Raw genomic sequence first — 25,899 nt, forward strand, 5'->3', positions numbered from 1 at the left:
CAACAAACATAACACATCATTTGATACATCATAAAGATGGAATATACTTATAACCGTGATTAAACTGTTCCATACTTATATCCGTCGTTAAACTGTTCCAGATGCACTCATAAAACCCGAAGGTGAAACAAAAAATACTCTTATAATACAAATTAACAAGGAGTCGATCTTCAGTTTTGCAAAATGTCGAACTCTTGATGTATGGTTTCTAGAGTAGCTCCACAATAACTGCGAGAATAATCCTTGTGTTTCCTAAAATTTCCATAAAGTTCCATTATAGAGGTTGTGCAAGTACATATCAAAAGGGGGTGTTTTAAAAGCTAAAGTGTCATTGACGCCTCTTTTCTTCAAAATCTTCCTCTAAAATTTGTTTTTAGGTGGCCCCCAATAATATTTTGGAGGGGCATTTAAGATCTCTCTAGTTTTGTAGTGTCGTTATGTAGTGTCTCCTGAATACACTATTAGCGCATCTAGTAGTGACTCTCGATTTTAGAAAGTGAAAAACGTCCACTGCCTTGATCTATAAATTCCTCATCGAAGGTGTAGTGGTTGAACTCCAACTGTGCATTATATGTTAAGGGTCGCCAATTGAGGGCGTTAGTAAAAAGGGTTATTTCCTAAATGACCCCCAACTTTGTGAGCTTCCTGCCTGACCCCTACTTTAACAAAAATATCCATATGGTCCATTTTTTCAGTTATCTTTAACTTTCTGTTACTCTCTCTCTTGCATCTCATTTTCTCTCTCTGCCACATCATTTGAGCACGCCACATCATCGTCTTCACTGGCAGGGTCGCCGGCCTGCCAAATTTCCGGTCGGCGACCTTCAAACTTTTGTTTTAGAAAGGGAAAGAAGAGAGAGAAAAAAAAAGGTTGAAGGTCGCCGACCGAAAATTTGGCCGTCCGGCGACCCTGCCGGTGAAGACGATGATTTGGCGTGCTCAAATGATGTGGTAGAGAGATAAAACGAGATGGAGGAAAAAGAGTAACGGAAAGTTAAAGATAACTGAAAAAATGAGCCATATAGATATTTTTGTTAAAATAGGGGGCCAGCCAGGAAGCTGGTCACAAAGTTGGGGGCCATTGGGGAAATAACCCTAGTAAAAAATTACCCTTATGCAAAAACCGAATGAAGAGAGGGAAAGTTGAAGGTGGATTTCTTGTTCCCCACGGCCACGGAGAATAAAATTACCCTTTTCTTGCTCACCGCTTTCTTTCTTTCTTTCCACTTCTTCCAGCCATTCAAACACTTCCCTCTCTCTCTATAGCTCTGTGTGTCAGTGGTTCATGATTTATCATAGGGTTTTCAAACAAAACACTAAAAACACCCATCTCTCTTTATTGATTTTAGGGTTTCCAATTTGTTGCTTTTATTTGATTATTCTTTTTTCCTTCTTTTCCAATTTCAAATTCATCAAGAATTAGTATATTACATGCATACGGTATTCCTTATTTAGAAACAATCAAGTTTTATCCAATCTGTTCTTATAGTAATTTTTGGGCAGCAATTCCCAAAATCAATAGTTAGGGTTGTAGAATATAGTAAAGAAAAGCAGAGTAGATTTTGATTAATCCAATCAGCATGGGTGAATCAAAGTCTGAAAAGGGAGGTCATCTTCCTCCATTCCTCCTAAAGTGTTACAATATGGTTGATGATCCAATTAGTGATTCTGTTATCTCATGGAGTTCTTCTTTTGATAGCTTCATTATTTGGGACATGACTTCTTTTCAGACTCAATTGCTTCCCAAATACTTCAAACATAACAATTTCTCTAGCTTCTGGAGACAACTTAACACATATGTAAGACCCTCTCTCTCTCTCTCTCTTTCTCTCTAAAGACTCTATCTTTCTGTATATGAGGGATGGTTACTTGCAATTTCTAGGTCTCACAGTCAATTTTAAGAAATTCTTGAGGTGACAGGTTTTCTGTTAGATAACCCAAGTTTGATAATGCTAGAGAAGTAACTACAAAACTATGTTAATCCATGTAACCATAATCGACTCGGAAGTAGCCTGAACCCATTTCAAGCGGAACCCCTGAGCTAGGGGGTATCGTCAAGTCGGACTGAGTCTTGCTCGAGCGCAACCGACTGGATTCCGATTCACTGGGACTCGTCTGATACAGTCAGAGTAAAACGTAGGGATGGAGGGTCTTACAAGGTTTACCACATATACACATTTGGTTTCTCTTTATGCATAGTGCGTAAAAGACGTTTATAGTATATCGAATAGGAAATTGGGCCGAAGTCCCAATTTCTTGTTGGTCCTGGTTGAAAAGAAATGTCAGTATGTTTTGCCTTGGGATGGTTATGTAAATATGTGCAAACTAAGCGAACATGTACAAATTATGCGCAACCTTACATACTATGCACGAACTTGTGCAAACTGGTGCAGGGTTTATAAGGAGCTGAAGCCTATAAAAGAATATGTCCTAGGGAGTTTCGGCTATTTTCCTTCATATATAATATAATTAACTCTGGCCAAGAATGTTGACCCGGTCGGCTGAACTCAAGGATTGGGCCCTTGCAAGTTAGAACATGCCCAACCTTTGCCAACTTTGGTTGCTATCGAGATACCGTTTACCTCATTTCCATATGACTTGGAAGCCAGAGTCTGGTTCAATTTCTGCTGATTACTTTGGTTTATTTTCGTTATTGTTCTTGGTTAGGAGATAAATTAGACAATTACTGATATGTTTATGGGCTTCTATTCTCTCTTTTACCCTTTTCCTTTCCATTTTTTTATTTGGTTTGTTGTTTAGAGGAGATAATTGCTGACTACTATATGGTATTGCCCTACATCTGTGGATCTTTCCTTTGTTTTGTTTTCTTGTTTCCCTTCACTATTTAAAGGACGTAATTGCTAACTACTTTTCAACATCCAATGGTACACCTTCCCCCACGGCCCACACCTCCTTGTGTTTATTTTCTATCTCTATTGAGTGTTTAAAGTAAAATTCTTAATTCTTTACAAACAAAGTTGTGAAACTCTCGTGTTTATTTTCTTTTGCTTGGTGATTTCAATGTGGGAAAAAAAGAATTTTATGGTTGCACTATTAAATCTATTATAACAAGAATGTAAGATTATAACATAACTATCTACTACAAACGTTGTCTGTGCAAAAGTTTAAGCAGTCTATTAGTTAATTCATGTGTTGAAGATTTTGGTTGAAGTTCATTTTCTTTATAGGTGCAACAATTATTTTGGATGACATAATTTTATCAGTAAGTTTACTCGATATTACTTCTATTTCAGGGTTTCAGAAAATCTGATCCAGACCGATGGGAATTTGTACATAATGGATTTGTTAAGGGTAAAAAGCATTTGTTGAAGGATATCAGTAGAAGAAAACAAACTGAGGCCAGTAGTCAAGAAAAAGAGGCAAAGCAAAATAAAGTACATTGTGTAGAAGTTGGAATGTTTGGGCTCCTCGAAGAAGTTGAAACCCTCAAGAGGGACAGGAATTTACTGATGCAGGAGTTGGTTAAATGCCGGCAGCAGCAGCATGACGGGGACCGAGAGTTGCATTGCTTAAGACAACGTATTAAAGGGATGGAAAAGAGTCAGCAACAGATGTTCTCATTATTGTCAATGGCCATGCAAAATCCTGGGTTCTTGGCTCAACTCATTCAGCAAAACAGGAACAATTGGCGCATGGCCGATACGAAAAAAAAGAGACGAGTTCCTGTTCTTAGACAAAGTAAAGAGAATGGAGAATCGGAAGCTTCTGATGGTCAATTAGTTAGGTATCAGCCCCTGACAGTTGAGGCCTCGGAGCCCTTACTCGAGCCAACATCAGATTCAGGATCTGAACAATCAGATCCTTCTCCAAGCGGGGTTGATGATTTCTTTATGGATATTGATTTTATGTCATTTGGAGAGGTCACACCGTTTTCAACGGGAACAGACTCAATTCCCTCAGAAACGAACGGCTTGTATATCTTACCAGATCTACCTGAAGATGATATTATGATGGAGCAGCTTCTTTCGTCTAGTCCAGACTCCTGCAGTTCTGATGAGATGGAATTGCATAACCCTCAGAATCAGGATAACCTAATGGTGCTTAAATCAAATAACAGGGATACTAAGATGGAAACATATCAAAATCCCGAGCTTCTAACCAAACAAACGGAGAAACTAGAATTTACAGAGACCATCACAATTGAAGAATAATAAAAAGTTTCCTGGAATGAGTTCTTTTGTGGGTCGTCATCGATTTTGTTTTAGTTTGTGAATGCTTACCTTTTACGCCAGAGGTATATCTTGACCACGAAACATTTTTGGCCTATTTACAGTTTTTTTTTGCGGCAATGGTGTTAGTGCATATATCATGAATGATTTGGAGACACTCTATAGCTTCATCTCAATTGAGGGATTTTTGTGGCTCCTGTGAATAATATGAAATAGTTGAACTTTCGCACTCCAACAATATGCAATTGTTACTCATAAATGCTATAATCTTGCAGTAACTATAGTATAAATTATATATACATTTCTGTGTAATAAGTTTCTATCCATGTACACCTCGAGTAATTACGGAAATTCAGAGTTCTTCCATTTCAATTGACAAGCCCAAAATCTGTTTCTTCAGTATTACCCATTGTTTTTTAGATGTAATGTTTTTCATGTTAGAATATAGAGTGTTTTCTTTGAAGAGATGATTAGTAGATAGAAGGTAGAAAAAAGGTGGACACAGGCTGGTTTCTTGTAGGTGTGTATTTCAGAAGGAAAGAAATGAAATAGATGATGGTGAAGGAGATGGTGGTCGGTCGACGAAGGGAGTAGGAGGAGAGTTTTTCCGTTTTCCTAATGAATGGTCGTCGCCGCTGGCAGGCCAATCATCCGGCAAGGTGGTGACCCTTTCTGTGGGAAAGAGAAATAGGACATGAAAGATTAATTTTGTATTTCAATTGCACTTCTTTTCGAATAATCCTTGTATATTGGTGCAGTACGGGCAGGTGTACCCGTAGTGATCTGAAAAAGAGAATCACTTTAAACGGTGGTCATTTTCAGGGGGTATTTGGTGAATTGGTCATCTCTAGGAGGTCAAAACGGAATTAACCCTTATAATAAACTCCATAAACAGTCCTCTCCACACTCTGGGAGCAGGATTAGTCTCTCAAGAATAATTGATATCATAGTTTGTATTTTAATGGAGGACTAATTTCGAAAGAGTGTTCTAATGATGTAATCACCTAGAGAAATATTGTTATAATTCGATTACCTTGTGACGCTGTTAAGTTTTGACATTAGTACTCTACGCGTCATCAACACATTGTTGTTTTCAAAAATAAAGAAACAGGGTTGAAGGCCGGCAACTCTAAATTGTGTAGGATTTTCTTATAGAAAGGGCCGACTAAGAAGTTGTTCATATTTATATAATAAAACAAAGACCAAACAAAATGAAAGAATCTTTGTATTTTACTAATCGGCTAGTACGTTTCTCGTATGAAAACGGAAAAAAGTATGAAAACGGAAAAAGTCCTTATTTTGACATTTATGTGAAGAAAATGACTAGAAATAATTCAAAGACTTGGTCTCTAACCTTCTTTCTATCTCATCATTTTTGTCTTCATATTCTTCTCTATTTATATAGTTTCCTCTTTCTTATGTTGCTTCTTGTTAGTATGAACTTTTGAGTTATATGAGATGATGGAAATTTTAGAGAAGGCTCTAAGTAGTTTAGGAAAAGGGTTTGATATAACTTCTGATTTTAGATTGAAATATTGCAAGGGGGATAAAAGGTTGGTTTTACTAAACGAAACAGAGACTAAACAACTCGATGTTCCTGGATTTGGATCGGTTAGTGGAGTACCTATAGATATAAAATGTGATAAAGGAGATCGAACTCGATATCAATCTGATGTTCTTGAATTCAATCAGGTAATCTTCTCTTCCATTTCTTTTGTATACAAGGAATTGAGATGATTTAGGATTGAGTCAACTTGTGTGACTATCTATATTTAATGTCCTCATTTATCAAAGACAACACATAGGTAAAAGTAGGTAGGTTAAAATATAAAAGTAAAGCAAATGCACTCTAAATTTTGTGGTTAGAGATTTTTTTGACCCACTAGTTCACAGTTTCACACACTATCAAATTACTTACCTTAAATGCTTTGTGAAACTATCCATCTCCAAATCTCCAAAATAGTAGACACTCTTAATAAACCAACTCAATTATATAGAAAAAGAACAAGTTTTGAATAATTCGTAGATATATTTTTATCCAGTAGTGCTGGGAACAAGAAGTTTTCTGTAGCAAAAATTATATGTGGCTTGCCACGATTGGAGTTTTTAATGATTCGTATCCACTTATGTTTCAATCATGGAAAGCCACACATTTTTTTTTGCTCAGATAGTGTCCAAAATTTCTTGTTTACTTAGCGTTTTCATTTGTATCAACTATTATAAGTCGAAAGTATCAACGCTAAGGAAAGTTGGGAGAGAAATAAAAAAGGTGGTCAAATTTTCGTTCAATGTCAAAACATTTCACTAGGTCAATTATTTGAAGTTTAATTTTACGCGCTTATGAACAGACAATTCACTCATTTCTAATGAATATTTCTATAAAGTAAAAAAATATATTTGATTAATTCAACTAATAAGAATGGGGTTAACTCTATTTATCTTCAAGGTCCAAACATATAGCTTTCCCCAATGGGGGGAAGAGATATTAAAATAGTAACCACATTAGTATAATTGACATTATTTGAACTTGATGACTTTAGGTTTTGTAAAGTAGAGGGACGTGGGGTCTTTTTCTCATTCAATAAGTTTGACAATTTAAGCTTTATTAGATTTATCATAACCACATCAAAGTTAGGTGGTGGTAGAAGAGAAAACTAAGACCCCCAATTTTTTTAAAAAATCAAATTAATAGCTCTATGATTTCATTGACACAGAAATGCTTGTACATTTTACTTTTTTTTTTGTTGTTGAAATCTTACATTTTACTTAAAAACTAATAACCTCAAAATTTAGATCTTTACACTGGGTCGGGTCTAGAATTTGCAACGGTTCTATATGGAGACTTAATGAGTCGACCAACACAATATTAGGTGTCGTCATCTTCTTCTCTCATGGGTCGATCTCTTATTTTTTTTTTTTTGAAACGATCTCTTAAACGTCAGAGTTTATTATAATAAAATGTTTGTTTGAATTAAACAATGCAGATGTCGGAGTTATTCAATAGGACCAACTCATTGGGAGGGAAGATACCATCTGGACATTTCAATTCTATATTTGGGTTTGAGAGCAGCTCTTGGGCTAGAGATGCTTCCAACGTCAAATCTTTGTCTTTGGATGGTTATTTCATTGTTCTCTTCAACCTTCACATCCAACACTCTCCCCTTCTCCTCCTCGATGATCAAGTCGAAGATGACGTTCCATCTACTTGGGACCCACTTGCCCTCGCTAGGTAACCCTATGTTTCTCACTTGTAGACTTGTAATATCGTCTGAGTATTTCTTTGAACAATATAGTATTTATATCAAAATATAGACCAACCCGAAATAGATATATTCAATACATATAGACTACTTTGTTCGGGCTTCGCCCATAATCAATTGAAATGCAACAAATGAAACATGGATATGTATACGTCAACATTGATAGTCGAAATGCAATTTGATATTTGGGTTGTGATAACATATAGTAGTAGAAATTAATACTATGGTTTTTATAAATGTGAAAAGATTTATAGAGAAATATGGGACACATATTTTAGTGGGAGTGAGTATAGGAGGCAAAGATATGGTGCTTGTAAAACAAGATTCCTCCTCCAATTTACAACCCTCTGAGCTGAAGAAGCATTTGGAAAACCTTGGTGATCAACTCTTCACTGGAACTTGCACTATTGACAAGAAAAACCAACAACAACACAAACTCAACAAGGTTCCCACTTCTCTCTCTCTTCATCCATATATCTTTCAATATTCTTGTGTCCAATCAGTATTATATCAAATTAATTATCTGAAGAGGGAAATCGGACGAAAGACATAGTTTCCCGTTTGTCTTGATTATAAGGACATGCCAATATTATTAGACGCTTCGTGCAAAATTCACAAAAATATATGAATTTGTACAGACTTAACAATGTGTATGTGTACTTGTGCAAATACTACTCAGGGAGCTGAAGCCCTAAAAAAATTGAGAGGTTCTTTTTCACAAAAAGAAATTGCCTTAGAGAGTTTTCTCGAAGTCGTTATGTCTTGAAAATGCATCAATCTAACCCAATTAGTCCAACTCATTATGAACAGGCTCCAAAGGCTTTCAATCTATTTGATCCTCAACCTTTGCTTCTCAACAGCTTCTCTTCTTCTTCTAGAGATGTAAGTACTTACTTCATTCACCCTAACTCCTAAAACTAAAATTCCAACTTTCTATTGGATATATATGACTCTGATAGAGTACACTCATGTGCACCGTCCTTCCTACCGCCTTGAATAAGACAAAGAGTAATATTGTCTTTTCTCACCCATTGTAAGGATGCAAAAGACAATATTGCCCCTTATCCTATTATCCACGTAGGATGGACAGAGCACAAAGGTGTAAAGGAGGTGTACTCCACCCCTTAGTATATTAGAGAGCGAAGAATGGAAATTTGTAAATGTGATAAGCAAAGCAATGGCCATGAACATGAATGTATTTGGGTTTGACAACAGGGGATCACAGTGATATGTACAAAGAGAGGAGGGGATACAAGTGCTAGTAGTCACTGTGAGTGGCTGTTAACTGTACCAAACAACCCTGATGCCATCCATTTCAAATTCATTCCCATCACTTCCCTCCTTAGACCAGCTCTCCGTGGCAAGGGTTTCTTACATCATGCCATCAATATCTATCTCCGCTGTGAGTCTCTCTCTCTCTCTTCTCTCAAATCCGTCCCACTGACATCTGCAAAGCCATGTTTGGTGCACGAAATTCTGTAATGCACAAAACATATGATTTGTAGAGGTTGATTTTGCTTATGAATTATTTGATTGACGATTCCAAAAAAAAGAGTATCACAAATCTAGTCTATCTGGCTTTAGCAACTCCTTTAGGAGAAGTCACATTCCTACCTAGAATGTGAATCTTGACTCATTCCTACTTGGGATGTGGCTCTTGATTCATATTTCTATGCACGAAACATCATTTCTAAATGCAACTCCTGATAATCAAATTCCACTCTAGTGCGCCAAACATTGACTAATTGTAGCTAATACAAGATTGAAGTTTATTTTTATAGTTTCTAACCTAGTGAAGAAAAAAAATACCTAACCTATAGAAAAATACTATTATACTGCAGATAAGCCACCACTAGCGGATCTACAGTACTTTCTGGATTTCCAATCACAGGCAGCATGGGCTCCAATTCACAATGACCTCCCATTGGGTCCCACTACAAACATTGCCATCCCTGCTCCTGCACTCCCTCTCAACCTCATGGGCCCTAAGTTATATGTTAACCCTCTCCAGGTATTTACTCACTTTTCTTCTTACAACAATTTTCCTTTTAACACACTAAGAAAGAAAACATATCTGTATATACAAACGTCTCACAAAATGACTGAAGTTTACACGGCGATTCTAATTCAACCAACCAACTCTAGAGATGCGATGATATAGCCGTGACTTGATTGTGTACATCTAGCACTTTTGGGTAATACTAACCCTCTTATGGTGACTGTGTTTATGACAGGTGATAGTAGGAAAGAGACCAGTCACAGGAATGAGGTTATATCTTGAGGGAATGAAATCAAACAGGTTTGTCACGCAACCATTCATTAATATCTATCTACTTTATGAACAACTGGTCTATATATTTCTCAAGGGACGAAATCGAAGTAGACCCATGCATATCAAGACTAGAGTTCAGGAAACCAAGTATAGAATGTTAAGTATATGGGTATTCAAATGAGAGCCACACCGACTAGTGATCCAAATGCTATATTGTTGGCTATCGTTCGTACTCTCTTGGGCCTATAATTGTGCGGACCTAGCTCTAAATTCCTTTTAAGTTTGTCTATGTCAAACTCAAAACCAGTTGACAATAACTAGAGAGGCCGAACATATTGTATCGTGGGTCACAAAACGCGTGGTCTTGTTCTTAGGCATTCTTTGTTTCGAAGTAGTCTTGAGTCTCTCTTACTCCAAAAGCTAGCTTAAGAGGTGAGACTTTCTCACACTTACAAAGTGACCCAAAACCATTGTGGGACGAACAATAACAATCTTTTTCTCCACACGTTAGGCCTCGATGACTATCTTTACCTTCCACAAGTGACCTAAGATTTTCGTAAACTTTGGCATTCTGATGTTATTTGTGGGTGTCGTCTTGAGGTTTCCTTTTCCGCAAGTGGTTTTGGGAATACTCACTCATCTCAAGAGCTAGCTCAAGAAGTCAGGCTTTCCCTCACACTTATAAGGTGACCACTACCCTCTCCCAGCACCAATTTGGGATTAGCACTAACAAAACTTACTTGGGTCCATGTGGGACTATTCATCATCTCATGTATACAAAATCCTGTCCATGAAACTAACAACATTAATTAAACAGGCTTGCTATACACTTGAAACACCTAACGAATAATCCGATAGTACTGGAAGACAAGATGGCGGATGACGAAGTTCCATTATGGATAGGCTCAGACGAGATAGCCCCGGACGAGAGCGGATACTTAGAGCCCATTCAATCCAAGAGATTTACACACCTATCTACGGCGTTCGTCCAATACGAACCAGATTCACTCGTCGATAAAAATATCGTCTATATAGTAACTGGGGCTCAGCTCCATCTCAAGAAGCAAGATTCGAAAAATGTACTCCATCTTAGACTCTTATTCACCAAACTCAAAAACTCATACACAAAAAAATCAGTAATCGAACAAGCAGGACTTAGTTCAGATAACCTATCCAACAGTACTAAGTCAAGCTTCTTCTCTTCAGGTAGTGGGGCGGCCGGAATCTCGGAAAAATTAAAATTACAGGCCAAAATTATCATAGATTCCGGTGTGTTCCCTACTGGTCCACCAAATTATGGACAAAAACTTATGAGATTTGTTGATACTACTGAAATGTGTAAAGGTCCAAAGGATACTCCTGGATATTGGGTAGTTACTGGAGCTAAGCTTGATATTGATAAAGGCAAAATTTGTCTTCATGTTAAGTTTTCTCTCTTAGGTTTCTTATCAGAGTCTTCTCTCTCTAGTCTATTGTTAGTAAAATGAGAGAATATTAGATGAAATTTTATTTTGTACATGTCTAAATTATTTATTCAAATTTTGGGAAATTTAATTTTGTGAACTGTTTGTTTGATCTTCTAATGTTTTATTGAAGTAGACTTTGGCCCATAACCAATTTTCATTTTATTTAAGCTCCATTTCAAAATATGTATTCTATAACTAAGTTCTTTCAAATTTTTCAATGAAGTTCCAAGTACAATCAAATGACAAATCTTTCATTTTTGTTCCTACCTTTTCCTTATGATATATACAGTCTAGAAGTCAAAATCTACCGCTTCCCGTGCCCTAGGACACAGACACTTGTATCAATCGAATGTTACGAAATTTATTGTTATATTTTATTAAAAGAGAGAGAGATGTTTATTAGTTATTATTTTTTTGTATTTTTTTTTTGTTTCTTTTCCCTTAAATAAGTTATTATTTTATTGAGAGAGAGAGAGAGAGAGAGAGAGATTTTAATTTCTTTTTTTAACCGTTGAAATTTATTTTGTTTCTTTGTTTCTTAGATTAGTTGTTTTATTTCTAAGAAAGAAATGATTATTGTTTTTTAAATAGGTAACTTTATTTCTACGAAGGAATATATCTTAAATTTTGAGAAGGGCTTCTAAACAATATGTTTTAGGGGAATTTGGCCAAAACTCCCTAAGAAATTATGTTTTTGTTTAAAAAGGATTCATCAAAGTTTTTTAGGCTTCACCTCCCTGATGGCAATTATGTAATTTTCAATTTCAGTAAAAAGACCAACCTAACCCTAGTCTAAGAAAATACCTTGCAAACACCTTGCACTGCCTTGCAAACACTTTGCACTGCCTTGCAAAGCCTTGCAAACACCTTGCAGAGCCTTGCAAACACCTTGGATAGCCTTGCAAACAAATTGCAGAGCCTTGCGAACACCTTGCAGAGCCTTGCAAAATCTTTGCAGAACCTTGCGAACACCTTGCATGACTTTTGCAAATACCTTGCACAACCTTGCGAACACCTTGCAGAGCCTTGCAAAGCTTTGCAAATACCTTGCAGAGCCTTGCAAACACCTTGCAGAGTCTTGCAAAGCCTTGCAAACACCTTGCAGAGCCTTGCAAACACCTTGCAGAGCCTTGCAAACACCTTGCAATGCCATGCAAATGGTTTGCAAATTAGTTTTGAATTGATTTAACATGAAATTTGTTACAAATTATTATATTTTGTCTAATAGAATGTTGTATCGAAAAACTATCTAAAAACCCTACAAATTCATAGTAGTCATTTTATAAGCTCTAGCACCATCATTTTACTTTTCTTCGAAAAACTTCCAAAGCTTTCATGAAATTCTCAATTTGAACATAAATACCAATCATGATTGTCCAAGAAAAAAATATTTCTCACAAGCATTTCATCTAAAAACTTTATAGCTATTTCAACCAACCTACGTCTTGTATAACCAACTAACGTTGCATTCCAAGCAACAACATCTCTTTCAAGCATTTTATCAAACACATTGCTTGCATCAACTATACTTTCACAACTTTCATATAAATCCAACAAATAAGTTTGAACATAAACATCAAAACTAACAAATTGTTATCCATTATTCATAACTCAATGAAAATAAAGCAATGAAGAAGTTGGATTATACCTTGAAACACTATCAAATTCTCCTTCCATTGGAAGTATATAAAACTTTCTCTCTCTAGAATTTAGAACCAAAAACTAAATCAAACCCCTTAAAAGCCTCTTCAAACAACAAGCAAATAGATTAAATCACCAAAACCTAAAAACATTAACCTATCTTATAGCCAAAATCGATTCAAACCCCAGAAATTTTAATCGGCGTCGACAATCCAACTCGGTTCGTTCACGAGAAAAACTCAAGTTCCTGATTTATTAGTTAGATTATTACTAGGTATTTCTAATTGAATGAAGGGTATTTTTGACTCTTAAAAAGTTGGTGCCTTTAAAAATGTCCTTCAAGCCTATTTTTATAACTTACTTGGGGCCTAGCTAGTTAAAAAGATGGGTTGTCTTTTTAACAAAAAAATACAAGAAATTGGGCCTCCTGCCCAATTTCCTGTATGTTTTATTAAAAAAAAAATGTTTGTCCCGGTCATCATTTTCCCTTCTGTTTTATTATATAGACTAGGGTATATCCCGTGCCCTAGGGCACAGACACTTGTATCAATCAAATGTTACGAATTTATTGTTATATTTTATCAAAAGAGAGAGAGAGATTTTTATTAGTTATTATTTTTTTGTATTTTTTTTGTTTCTTTTCTCTTAAATAAGTTATTATTTTATTGAGAGAGAGAGAGAGAGATTTTAATTTCTTTTTTTAACCGTTGAAATTTATTTTGTTTCTTTGTTTCTTAGATTAGTTGTTTTATTTATAAGAAAGAAATGATTATTGTTTTTTAAATATGTAACTTTATTTCTACGAAGGAATATATCTTAAATTTTGAGAAGGGCTTCTAAACAATATGCTTTATTAAAAAAAAGTATGTGTCCCAGTCATCGGTTTCCTTTCAGAAAGAAAGGATTATTGTTTTTTAAATAGGTAACTTTATTTCTACGAAGGACTGTATCTTAAATTTTAGAGTTAATTCCTATATGGCCCCCTACTTTGTGACCAGCTTCCTTTATGGCCCATTTTTTTTCGTAAATTCAAATATGGCCCCCTATTTTCAAGTAAATGTCATTACTACCCTTCTTAATTCTAAATTTAAAACATTTAAAAAAAGTTATTTCCACCTCACCCCTCTCTCCCTCTCCACCTCATCTCTCTCTACAACTCACCCCCCTCTCTCTCTCCAATTCACCTCTCTCTTTTTCCAACTCACCTATCTCTCTTTCCAACTCACCTCTCTCTCTCTCTCTCCAACTCACCTTCATCTTCTCCGATTAAAGTCGCCGGCCAGAAAATTTTCCGGCCGGCAACCTCAAAAAAAAAAAAAAAATCTCCTCTCATCTCTCTCTCTCTCTAAAAACTCCGGCGAAGGGGGTTTCCCTTCGCCGGAGCCGTGAACAGACCAGATCTGGTCTGTTCACGAACAGACCTTGAAAACTTTTCCATTTCCTATGGAAACCTTTAGAATTCTCATACGTAACGTTTTCTGCTATCTTTATAACCACACAACCTTTCTTCTTTTCTTCATCATGTCCATAATTTTATCTCTCTAAACTAAATAACTACAAAATGACTTCATCTTTTTTCTCATACTTTTTCTTTCTACCAACCTTTTTATCTCTACAAACTAAACAACTACAAAATGACTTCACCTTTAGGTTCTATGTCCCTCTCATTAAGTTTGTTAATTGCCACAAATTTTAAGTATATTTGTTAAGCCATTTACACTAACACTACATCAATTAATTTCTTAAGTCATTTACAGTAACACACTGAAAGTGCTTAATTCAATGTCGACGAGTGTTCTTGGCGAGTGCATGTGAGGTCTGAGCAAACAACCAATCAAGCATATATCTAGATACCGATTTCTACATTTCGTAATTATTGTTTTTTGTTCAATTCATTAGTCTTTCTTCAAATTTTGAGAATAAAACATTTTATATAACTTTAGTTTCTTAGATTCATAATTCTATTCAACTTTCATTCAACAAAAGCATCCGTGCCGTAGGCACGGGTCATACCTAGTGTTTTATTAAAAAAAAATGTTTGTCCCAGTCATCGTTTTCCCTTCTCTTTTATATAATAGATAATGATAAACAAGTCTAGAAGTCATAATTTACCCCTACTCCGGCCCTAAATAAAATCTATGATTTTTTTATAGACTCTCTCCCTCTCTTGATGGACGTTCTCATCTTAATCAAGACCGTTGATTTCCATTTAAGTGTGAAGTAGGTCCATTTTTTCAATCTTTTCTAGCACTTTTTGTTTTATTAGGACTTGTATAGTTGAAAAAGGCTTTCTCGCATAGAACAAACATTACCTCGTATAGGCAATGCATCGAATACGGAAAATGTTTTTCGTTTTGGGGAATCATTTCTATTTGTTTACAAACCATCCCATAAAATTATTGATGTAAAAAAGCAGTTCCGGTCCTAAAACTATATTCAACCAGAAAGATAGTCATTTACCTAAATCATAAATCGAGTCTAACACAAGAGCACCATTCATTTATCTTTAACTTAGCTTCTTTACTACTCCGTCTTGTCATCATCTCCCCTAACAATATTTTGAATATTAATGACTTCTTTTTATTTTGGACGCTCATACTTTCCATCATCTCTATCTTGTCATCCTCTTCAAATCTCATAGACTTGGTTTAAGCAGTGTTTATGCTTCATTCACGATATTATGGGGCATTATCAAGAACTTGTAACTAAGTTAATAATGATAATAAATTTGTGTATTTTGTAGTTTATGTTGATAGATGGTGGTGATTGATATTAATGTTCCGAATATTTTAGAGAAAACTTCAAAAATAAATAAAATATTGATTTTACGGTTAGTTTTTCTTATTAAACCCTTATACTTAGGGAGTTATGTATTTAATGATCCATGTAATGTTCTTCCCAAAAGTACAGATACAAAAGGACATAAATATCAATTTATGAAATATATGAAGAACTCAAATATAAATCATACGGGGTTTATGGAGGAAAAACATATTAATTGTCTAAATATACACTCCATAAGAGATGTCCACAAATCTCGAAAGGTCACGATTTAGGGGCATAAAGAAAAGCGTCTGGAGCGTAAAGACTTAGTCAACCAAGATTGGTTTCGAAAGCATATTTATTTTTAGTCCAATAATAAATCTGATTGCTTTTTAACTCTTATTTTTTGTCTTCATCTCACCTTCATTCACAAATTCAGACCAACCACCACAAATTTCGGCCATCACCACCATAATATCACGGCACCACCATTACCAATGTCCAGTTAGGGATACCCCCTCTTGTATTGGAAATTAACGAAACCGTTTTTGCACTTAAAAGTACGAAAAATAGCCTCACCCTTATTATTTTTTCATTTTTTCCTCTCATATACCTCCAGCAGGTATGACACTCCAACTTCGATCTCTTCATGAATTCCTAGTAAAAAATATTTCAAAAGCATTTCTCATGTCGCAGTAAAACCATTCAAGCATATTCCAGTTCATCATTTCAAATTCGATTTCCATGATCCTTAAACTCTAGACATAATGACGCACAAAACTATAAGACCTAACATATTTCATTATCTATAAACCATGCTGGTAAAAGGATTCAGAACTCATACCTCAGTCCTTGCATCACCAAAGACCTCCCACCTACGAGACGAGTTTATTCCTGCTCATTCGCAAACTGTGGGATAAGGAAGAATAACCAAAAAAACTGAATCGAAACATTAGGTACTAAGAACCTTCGTACAGCAAAAAGAATAATTAAAATAAAACAATGAAAACTTAAAACATAAAAGAAATCTATAACGTTTGGAACACTTCGAATAATCGAATTTCGATCAATCTCTAACTTCCATAGCCATGTCCACTTAAGGTCGATCAAACACTTTTTAAAAGGTATTCCTATCCTTAACGTTTTATTATTGAATGTCTTCCCCAAATTCAGATTGAATCATCTTCGAAATTAGCAAAACACGAACAACAACAAAACAAAATGTTCCTAACATCGCACTGCTAGCTAAAACAGTCATACCTTTCTCGTCCGAGATCCAAATGACTTGTACCATATCTTGTCAGAAAGCTAACATCTTAAGCTACAATTTTCATGTTGGAGAAAGTTTTTTCGAACACAATACAAGACCCAGATCGTCCGACAACAGACTGTACTATGCAGTCCTTCGAAATTGTCGTTTAGTTGATAATCAAACACAATAAACTTCACTAACATTGTATAAACTTCAAAATTACTCAAATTCCAACAATATTAACCCTTTTTCCATGAATTAAAAACCCCCAATATCCTAATCATGAAAACCTTAAAATCCATACTTACGCAATAACATCATGATAAAATTAAAAATTACCTTAATTTAGTTGATTAGCTTCTCCTTTGATGAAACTCATTCCAATTTCTATCAATTCGAAACCAAAGACTCCATTAAAACCCGAACTTATAAAACTATGACTGTTTAGGGAGAGAGAAATGAAAGTTCTTATGCATAAACAATTATAAATCACTTACCTCCAAAGAAAAATCGAATCTCCCCTTGAAAACCACTCGAAAGTCTCATTAATCGAATTTGGTTCTCTAAGAAACCCTAGCTTCTGTGGGTTATAGAAGATAAGGAAGATAAGTCTCATCAAAAATGGTTTTGGCCTGATTGCAAATACCCCCAAATTACACTCTTTATTTATTTAAAAACATGAGATGTTACACAGTTGTTGGCTTATTTAGAAGTTTTTAATTAAAGTTTGATTAGGTGTAGAAAACTAATACTCTGTCTATTAGAATTTGATAATCAGAAATTGATAATTAGAATTTGAATATGTTTAGGAAACCTTAAATACTATATAAAGGCCGTAGCATCTATCTTTGTAGAGTATTTACTCATGAGCCTTCTTTCTCCCGCCCTCTCTCTCTTTCCATCCTTTTATTAACAGAGACATCGATCACAGACGCCATCGCCACCCGAACCTCCTGATACACCGACCTTTCTACCACTCTTCTTCCCCGTACTACTCCTCTCCGTCTAAACTTTTCTTTCTCTACGGTTTCTCCCCAAGCTTAACTATTTCAAAACAGGTAACCTTTCTTCTTCCTCATTCTCATTGATTTCCACTAGACATTATATGCTTTTCAAGAAGGCAGATGCTCAGTTTGTAGTTTTTAACTAGATTCTTTTACTTTTACAAAACCAACCTTGGTGTGTAGGAGTTAATTTTTTTTTTTCTAGGGCTTTTTGGAAGGCGATTTTGAGTATAATGGTTAGGACTAGGGTATTATATTTGTGCAGCCTGCCATAATATTCTTAATAGTGATACAGCTTAAGGGTCTTCTTTATAACTTTTTCGAATAATTTCAATCTGGTTTCTTGTGTTGAATGGGTTTAGTTGGTAGATGTAGAACTTATCTTTTTTGGAATACTTAGCCTTTGATGTGATGAACTGGTTATGAAACCCTAGTTGTGTGCATCAACGTTGCGGATAATACCATAGAGATATTAAATTATAGCTGGTAGTTTGAAAAATAGTTCGCTTTGTGTTCGGCTAAATTTGTTTACTAAGCTCCTATGAATACATTGATTTGTTCTTTTTGTTTGTTGTTCTTAACTAATGTCTGGTTAATGTAAATTGCAGGTGTTTTGGAGAACGATACGGGTATAATTTGCTTGTTGTCAAGATCATCCTCTGCTTTCCGTTCTAGAATTTCAAATAAATCATCCATCTCACAATGGAGAACCCCCCTTCACATCAACAAAATCTTATAGAAGAAAACATTCCTGTTTCTCCTTTTACTTCAGAAACCTTGGCTCCAGGTTCAGATTCATCGACCTTGGTTGAGAAATCTGAAATCACAAGTTCGATACTATTGAATGGAGAATCAAAACCAGATAGCCGGAAGCGTTTACCATCTGAAAATGGATTAAGTGGCACCCACAGCGGTGCCGCAGACAGAGATTGTTCTGGTGGTGAGGAAGCAACGAGTAGTAAAAGAAAGCGTCGCAGTAGGTGGGATCCTTCTGAATCCGATGACCAACAAAATGTTAATTCTGGTGCTGGAACTAGAAAGAGAAAATCGCGTTGGTCTGATGATTTACCGAAGCCAGTTATTCAACTCCCTGATTTCATGAAGGAATTTATGGGTACTATGGAACTTGATCCTGAAGTTCAAGCTCTTAATATTCGGCTTCTTGAGATTAGTAGAATGTTATCATCTGGATTACCTTTAGATAATCGACCTGAAGGTGCTCGTTCACCTTCACCTGAACCTATGTACGATAAAATGGGTGTTCGAATCAACACCAGAGAGTATCGTGCTAGAGAGAGACTTACTAAAGAGAGATCAGAAATAATTAGTCAACTCATTAAGCGAAACCCTGCTTTTAAACCCCCGGCGGATTACCGACCTCCTAAACTTTATAAGAAGCTTTACATACCGTTGAAGGAATACCCAGGCTACAATTTTATAGGGCTTATAATTGGTCCCAGGGGTAACACCCAGAAGAGAATGGAGAAGGAAACAGGGGCAAAGATTGTGATTCGCGGAAAGGGGTCAATGAAAGAAGGAAGGTTGCATCACAAACATGACTTCAAACCGGATATAGATGAAAATGAAGATTTACATGTCATGGTAGAGGCTGCTACTCAGGAAGCACTTGATGCTGCTGCCGGAATGGTGGAAAAGCTCTTAGAGCCTGTAGATGAAGTACTGAATGAGCATAAGAGGCAACAACTGAAGGAACTGGCTGCTTTGAATGGAACAATAAGGGATGAGGAATTTTGTAGGTTATGTGGTGAACCTGGTCACCGCCAATATGCTTGTCCTGCCCGTACATCAACTTTTAAGAGTGACGTACTTTGTAAGATATGTGGTGATGGAGGGCACCCTACTATTGATTGTCCCATGAAGGGCACTGCAGGCAAGAAAATGGATGATGAGTACCAGAATTTCTTGGCTGAGTTAGGTGGAAGTGCACCAGATTCATTGACTAGGCAAAACTCAGCAGTGCCTCTTCTTGGGTGTAATAGCTCAGGCTCCGGAAGTGGTCCTCCTTGGGCTAGTGGTAGCAAAATTTCAGCTGGTATTGGGACTGCATCACAGGCAGGATTAACGGCAATTGGAGCTACAACAGAAAAGGAGCACGACTATACAAATTTGTACATCAGTTACTTGCCTCCGAATCTCGATGATGATGCACTTGTACTTTTGTTTTCACAATTTGGTGATATTGTGACGGCCAAGGTTATCAAGGACCGGGTGACTGGATTAAGCAAAGGTTATGGTTTTGTCAAGTACTCAGATATTGCTCAGGCAAATAATGCTATAGCTAGTATGAATGGTTACCGTCTAGAGGGGAGAGTAATAGCTGTCAGAGTTTCGGGTAAACCTCCTCAGCCTCCTGTACCAACTGGACATCCTCTGTCTCAGAAATTGCCCACATATCCTAATTCAGATCATGCTGCTGGGGGATATGCTTCTCAGCAATTTAGTTATGGTGGTCCTCTTTCAAATCCATCTCATAGTGGCTACATGGGGGCACCAGTTCCTTGGGCACCGCCTGGTCCTCCATATGCTCCATATGGACCACCCCCTCCTGGTTCGATTGTATACCCTCCTGTGCCGGGCCAGTCTATGCCCCACTATGGTGTGCCTTATCCCCCTTCATCACTTCAAACTGTTCCACCTGGTGCCCCAGCTTCTTCCAGTGAAGCACAACAGAGTTTCCCACCTGGTGTGCATTCTCAAAGCACTTCTGCACAGTCTATGTCCTCTAGTATGTTTGGGGCACCATCAAACACCATATATCCCCCATCTTCTTTAGGTTATCCGTCTTATTATGGCAGACCTCCTCCTATATCTTATTCGATGGTAGATAACTCACCAAGCATCGGAACTGTCCCTTGGTCCTTGACGGAGTCAGTGCCACTACCTGTTTCATCTGCGGAGCAGACCACTTCTAGTGCTGACGCAGAGTATGAGAAGTTCATGGGGGATCTAAAGTGAAGTGGTTCAGCTGCTGAGCTTGTAAGCACATAACATTAGTTATTTTTCTTTTGCATTGGTGTCATATTTTCTCCCTCTAATGATTCATCTTAATGACCTGGGAGAAACTAGTACTATTAGGGTATTCATTCTCAGTCTCCTAGATAGTGAGTAATTTCGTATATTTCCTGCTTACAACTAATTTAACTATTCGGTATGCTTTAGCAGAGGGGACTGTCAGCTTCAAATATAAAATTGCAGAGTCGAGAATGATGCTGTGTTGGAGTTAATATGAATAGTTCCACTTCTCCTCCATGTGCATTTTAATTTTCTCATTTCAAATTCTCACGCTTATTGACCATTCTTCTTGTGATTGTACTCTTTTGACAGGCATTAACATTTCTTGGAGCTGTTGTGTTCTTGCTTTCCTACACTAATGACAACTTGTTGGAAGTTTGAGACTCACATTTTTAACTTTGTGCTGTTATGAAAAATGCAGAGATTTAACTTGGTTTATATGTAGAGAAATGTGATACGCCTTTCTTTGCTTAATGGGGGCGACTCGTCGTTTTTTCTGCTGGCTCCAAAAAGGACCTAATGTGCTAACCTTTCTCTTAGATGTTTTGCTTTTTGACGATTTTATGGACTTATAACTTCCTATTTTGCTTGAGATGATGTTCTTTTAGGAACTTTCTTTCACTTGATTAATAGTAGCTTTGTTATTTTACTCCCATGTTTTCGGCTTCTGCTTGATCATCTCAAGTTACCTGGTTATCATATTGTGCAGCTGCTTAAGGGTTGCCCCTAAACCAGTTCTTCATGGCAGGCATGTGTAACTTCATTGCTGCATAGCATGGGTTATTTACCCTTGCTCTTTTTGTTACATTACATACTAGTCTGATGAGATTTCTAGTTACTTTGCAGGTTGGAGAATATGGTACTGTGCTTCGTGCTTCTGACGGACTCTTTTTTTCTGAACCATTAGTCATTTGTTTCTCTACTTTGGAATTTGACTCAAATTTTGATATTTATAACTTCACCTAGTTCTAGATGTAAAAGCATGTTTGTTAGGGGTGAATACTAAGGCGGCTGAAGGAGTCTAAACTTAGTGGTGCTGGGAGGGACAAGAAGGTGGGGGTGTACCCTATATTTTATGCATGTTATATTAGTATATAATACATATTGTAGCTTTACCTTGCATGAGTGATAAAATACCAAAGTTTAGTGTGATTACCAAAGTGAAGGGGCCACTCGAAATATAATGTTGACCGTTTTAAAGCCGTGGCAGCCTGTGCTGTCACATCATCACAAGAAGTTTTTGCGTAACATCATTAACAATTTTTATCCTCTAGTTTGTTGTTCCTGAGACATTGGCTGTTTGGGCAGCTATATTTGGTACTCCTTTAAGTTGTTACATGTATAGATGCTCTCAGACTCTTTTTCATGGAGGGGAGTACTAGAATCACTTAGAGTTTGACTTAGAGTCTCACTCAATGCATTAATGTAGTTACAATTTGTACGTTTAATTTTAAATCATTGAGATTTTGAAAAAGCAATTGGTGAAATAATGTGATCAGGTACTGTCACATCAGCTTCTGAGTCGAATCTCAAGTAAGACTTAAAGAGAAAGAAGCATTTCTCTTAGGGGAATGCTACTTGTACTTGACGATGTGACTCAAAATCTGATTTGGCATTTCCTGACTACAAACTTCCGTCAACTGTTTTTTGAAAATCTCAATAATTTAAAATCGAAAGTATAGATTGTACCAAATCAGCCTTGAGCTGCAAATTGGACCACAAACATCTTCCCTCTTATTCTTATGTAGTTCTCGTCATTTTTCTCATTGTTCTGTGCTCAAAAAGATTATTGATAAGTTATGTGTTAGTTTAAGGAGGAAATTGTTTGTCTAAATGCTTCCATAATCCATATTCTTTGCACTTTGAACTGAAAACTCATCTATAGGTTCTGCTGTAGCAGTTTTGTTACTAGGTTGCCAACCTTAACAGTTAACATTAGCTTATTTAGATTTACCTTGTCAGGAACCTCCTCATCCTGAAGGTGGGTTCGATTAGGTTGGTGCATTTTAAGAAGGTGTGAGTTGGAATGTTGGTGACTTCAGATTTCCACTTTTGAGCAGCTCTTTTATAAAGTCGTCAATTGAAAAGGTATTCTGCCTCTTGCTGGGGGTGGTTGTGACCTATAGTTCGACTATCTTTTATGATAACCCGATAGATTTATCATAACCACAAGTACTAATCAGTCAAAGTTAGGGAGCCCGCTCAAAATATCATGTTTATTGTTCTAGAGCCGTGGCAGCCTGTCCATTGATTGGTCACATCTTCATAGGAAGTTGGTGTAACATCATTGACAATTTTTATCCTCTAGCTTGTTTTTATGAGACTTTGGGTATTTGGGTAGCTATATTTAGTATTCTTAACTAGTTGCATACATTGATACTCTCGGATTCTTTTTCACGGGGAGGAGTGCTACAATCACTTAGAGTTTGACTATATGTCTCACTCAATGAATTGATATAACAATGTGTACCTTTAGTTTTAAATCATTGAGATTTTCAAAAAGCAGTGATGACATTATGTGATCAAGTAGAGATGCAGCATTAGCTTTTGAGTCGAATTTTGAGTAAGACTTCATGGAAAGAAGCATTTCTAGGGGAATGCTACTTGTACTCGACGAGTGACTTAATTTGTGATTCAAAATCTGATGTGACATTTTCCTGACCACATACTCCTGTCAATTGTTTTTCGAAAATCTCAATGATTTAAAATCGAAAGTATAGATTGTAACAAATCAAGTTTGAGTCAAAAATTGGGTCATAAATCCGAGTACATGTAGCATTATCCCTCTTATTCTTATGTAGTTCCCATCATTTTTCTTTTTGTTTTGTGGCCGAAGTGATTATTGATAAGTTATTTGTTACTTCAAAGGAGGAACAGGTTGTTTGTCTAAATGCTTCCAGGTTCTTCTTACTTTAAACTGAAAAATCATCTATAGGTTTTGATGCAGCAGTTCTATTACTTGGTTGCTAACCTTAACAACTGACATTAGTTTTTTAGATTTACCTTGTCAGGAACCTTCTCATTCTGAAGGGTGGTGCATTTTGAGAAGGTATGAGTTGGGATATCGGCTGAGTTTATATTCAGATTTCCACTTTTGAGCAGCTCCTTCATGAAGTGTTCAGTTGAAAAGGCATTCTGCATCTTGGTGGGACAGTTGCAAGTTATAATTCAACTATCTTAGCTCTAAACCGTTTATGTTCTTACCCGTTATTATCATCGTTTTTCTTCTGAGATTGTTTCTGTAGGATAAGTTCAAAAGGAGGTTGGCTTGTTCTTTCTTGCTCGCTTAAGAAATTATCGTCTACTGCTGCAAAAGAAATGCCAAATCGAGCAAGCTCTCCCCATATGAACAGAAAACGATTGCCCCTCCTAGATTAATTATATCCACCTAGCCGTGTGAAAATCATAAATAGTTTCTTTTATTCTTAGCATAGATAAATCCACTTCGCAACCAGCTGTCCATCCTTAGTTTTTAGTTGTTGAAGGACATCTCTTTTATCCGTTGCTGAGTTTTCCCTGAAACAGTAGCTCTTATGTTCTTCCAATCATTTTTAAGTCTAGGGGTTTCAATGACAGTTTTCTTAGGTTTTATAGAGTACTAATTGCCGGTGCACCTTTCAGTCGTTTAGGTCTGAGTAGGCAAGTGTGGAATTAAGGTATGAAGAGCTATTTTGCGATTTTTTCGATGAACTCAAGTTGTGTCTCTGAAACTTTTAGTCCTGATTACCTACACAGCCATTAAGTTACCTTCATTTCTCAAATCCAACTGAAATTCGGTGTGGACTGGCCCAAGCTATTGGTTAGTCACTTTGCCAGTCTTCACCAGACATGATAGTGAACTTTTTGTCTGTCCAAATCTCATGTTAGTGAACTTTTTTTATCCCCAAATGAATCTCCATATTTGCTGAGTAGGTACTAACAAATGTCTGTATTGATTTCAGTGAAACTTCGAGGGTTTTGGTCAAAATAGCAGCTATTACTTCCTGTCTTCCTGATGATGTATAAAGCTCTTACATGATTGTAATATCTTTTTGGATGGGGAGTTATCATTAACGGATGTGTCACTTTTTTTTTCTTCTAATTCTCTTGTACAACAAGTAAACATGAAGAATGAAATTCCTTCAATTGTATTGGTTGACTTTTGCTATATAAAAATGTTTATGAAATGTTATTGTTTTTTGAGAAATCGACTACGATCTACGTTAGTCGTTACAAGGACTGAAGCCCAACAACATGAAAGAGACTTGAAGTTCAACAAATTTATTACATTATTTACTATATTGTTTCGCCTGTGTTCTACTTTGTTTTGGTTCAGCTAGTCTCTTTTGTTTAAAGATGTAATATTTCAGAGGGAGTGTTGAAATCGTAGAGAAGGTGAAGGTTAAATAAATTTCTCGCTTCATTTTTTCTTTTCGCTCCTCACAAATGAATGTACATGTCAAAGTACATAGGTATACAACACAAATTGAATTTCCTAAAAGCGACCTATCTGACCAGGATAGAACCAACCAAGAACAACTCAACCCATCTGCTAGTAAAAGCATTCTATTCGTCGTCAAATCATTAAGGGAATATTGTGCCCAAGTTTTTTTTTTCTCTTGACTAAGCAAGAAGAGTTATTGGGGTCGTCCTTAGAAGAACTCTTTGTTTCTTCAGTTTCGTATGAATGAAGAAATTGCATTTGGTGTTTTTTTTCCCTTCTCCAATTTCCAGACAAACCTGCTTTTGAATCACTACGGTCACTTGCTAACAATCATAGCCAACCCTTGCTAAAATCTGTTCGATACTTTGTAATTCAGGATGTCCATGAATAGGACCACCACACCCGACTGGTCCGTAAAGCTTCGATAGGCAAAAGAAGAAAAGGATATCACAACAATCGCTTTTGTAAGCCTTCTACTAACTTCTTCGGCATCTAACTCGAACCCAATTGGCAATGAGTGGAAAGAGGTTTTAGATGTCGTTACTATAGTCATGAAATATCGTTCTCCATCTAGGCTATAAAACACATTCTTATA

The 25,899-nt window shown here is 36.4% G+C and overlaps 2 protein-coding genes, 1 long non-coding RNA gene and 1 pseudogene across 11 annotated transcripts; 3 read left to right on the forward strand and 1 right to left on the reverse strand.

Annotated features, from left to right (window-relative positions):
- Positions 1 to 512: 512 nt before the first annotated feature.
- On the forward strand, positions 513 to 4,449 carry LOC147564178 (heat stress transcription factor A-1-like). Its single transcript, XM_086644164.1, has 3 exons — positions 513 to 600; positions 1,100 to 1,799; positions 3,255 to 4,449. Exons 2-3 carry the CDS (start codon positions 1,581 to 1,583, stop codon positions 4,170 to 4,172), a joined length of 1,137 nt encoding a protein of 378 aa, XP_086500290.1. The 5' UTR covers positions 513 to 600; positions 1,100 to 1,580; the 3' UTR covers positions 4,173 to 4,449.
- A 1,148-nt stretch (positions 4,450 to 5,597) lies between these two features.
- On the forward strand, positions 5,598 to 11,332 carry LOC147564179 (MAC/Perforin domain-containing protein). The gene is made up of 8 exons (XM_086644154.1): positions 5,598 to 5,882; positions 7,175 to 7,419; positions 7,697 to 7,895; positions 8,261 to 8,332; positions 8,666 to 8,852; positions 9,292 to 9,461; positions 9,685 to 9,749; positions 10,540 to 11,332. The coding sequence occupies exons 1-8, from the start codon at positions 5,649 to 5,651 to the stop codon at positions 11,207 to 11,209; spliced, it is 1,842 nt and encodes a 613-aa protein (XP_086500280.1). The 5' UTR covers positions 5,598 to 5,648; the 3' UTR covers positions 11,210 to 11,332.
- A 4,332-nt stretch (positions 11,333 to 15,664) lies between these two features.
- LOC147564180 (uncharacterized) lies at positions 15,665 to 17,703 on the reverse strand. The gene is made up of 4 exons (XR_015226199.1): positions 17,342 to 17,703; positions 17,184 to 17,231; positions 16,437 to 16,486; positions 15,665 to 16,249 (listed from the first exon to the last, which is right to left on the reverse strand). It is a non-coding gene; the product is annotated as an uncharacterized LOC147564180 (long non-coding RNA).
- Positions 17,703 to 25,067, forward strand: LOC147564181 (splicing factor-like protein 1 pseudogene; annotated as a pseudogene). Of its 8 annotated transcripts, none has more exons than XR_015226188.1 (6): positions 17,763 to 17,902; positions 18,457 to 20,845; positions 21,029 to 21,934; positions 22,844 to 22,969; positions 23,879 to 23,930; positions 24,823 to 25,067. The product of XR_015226188.1 is annotated as a splicing factor-like protein 1 pseudogene, transcript variant X5 (transcript). The 8 variants fall into 8 exon arrangements; XR_015226187.1 differs by having other exon boundaries at positions 21,032 to 21,934; XR_015226184.1 differs by having other exon boundaries at positions 23,879 to 25,067.
- Positions 25,068 to 25,899: the final 832 nt, after the last annotated feature.

Source organism: Eschscholzia californica, unplaced genomic scaffold (assembly GCF_041429995.1).
Source record: "Eschscholzia californica isolate CP2 unplaced genomic scaffold, dmEscCali1.0.p SCAF_1, whole genome shotgun sequence".
NCBI classification, from domain to species: Eukaryota; Viridiplantae; Streptophyta; class Magnoliopsida; order Ranunculales; family Papaveraceae; genus Eschscholzia; species Eschscholzia californica.

Bases quoted from the DNA above. Each gene is read 5' to 3' on its own strand.
- LOC147564178 (XM_086644164.1), top strand. From the start codon at position 1,581: ATGGGTGAATCAAAGTCTGAAAAGGGAGGTCATCTTCCTCCATTCCTC. The intron at 1,800-3,254 runs GTAAGACCCTCT...CTTCTATTTCAG, and splicing joins GGAGACAACTTAACACATAT to GGTTTCAGAAAATCTGATCC.
- LOC147564179 (XM_086644154.1), top strand. From the start codon at position 5,649: ATGATGGAAATTTTAGAGAAGGCTCTAAGTAGTTTAGGAAAAGGGTTT. The intron at 7,896-8,260 runs GTTCCCACTTCT...CATTATGAACAG, and splicing joins AACAACACAAACTCAACAAG to GCTCCAAAGGCTTTCAATCT. The intron at 8,853-9,291 runs GTGAGTCTCTCT...ATTATACTGCAG, and splicing joins CATCAATATCTATCTCCGCT to ATAAGCCACCACTAGCGGAT.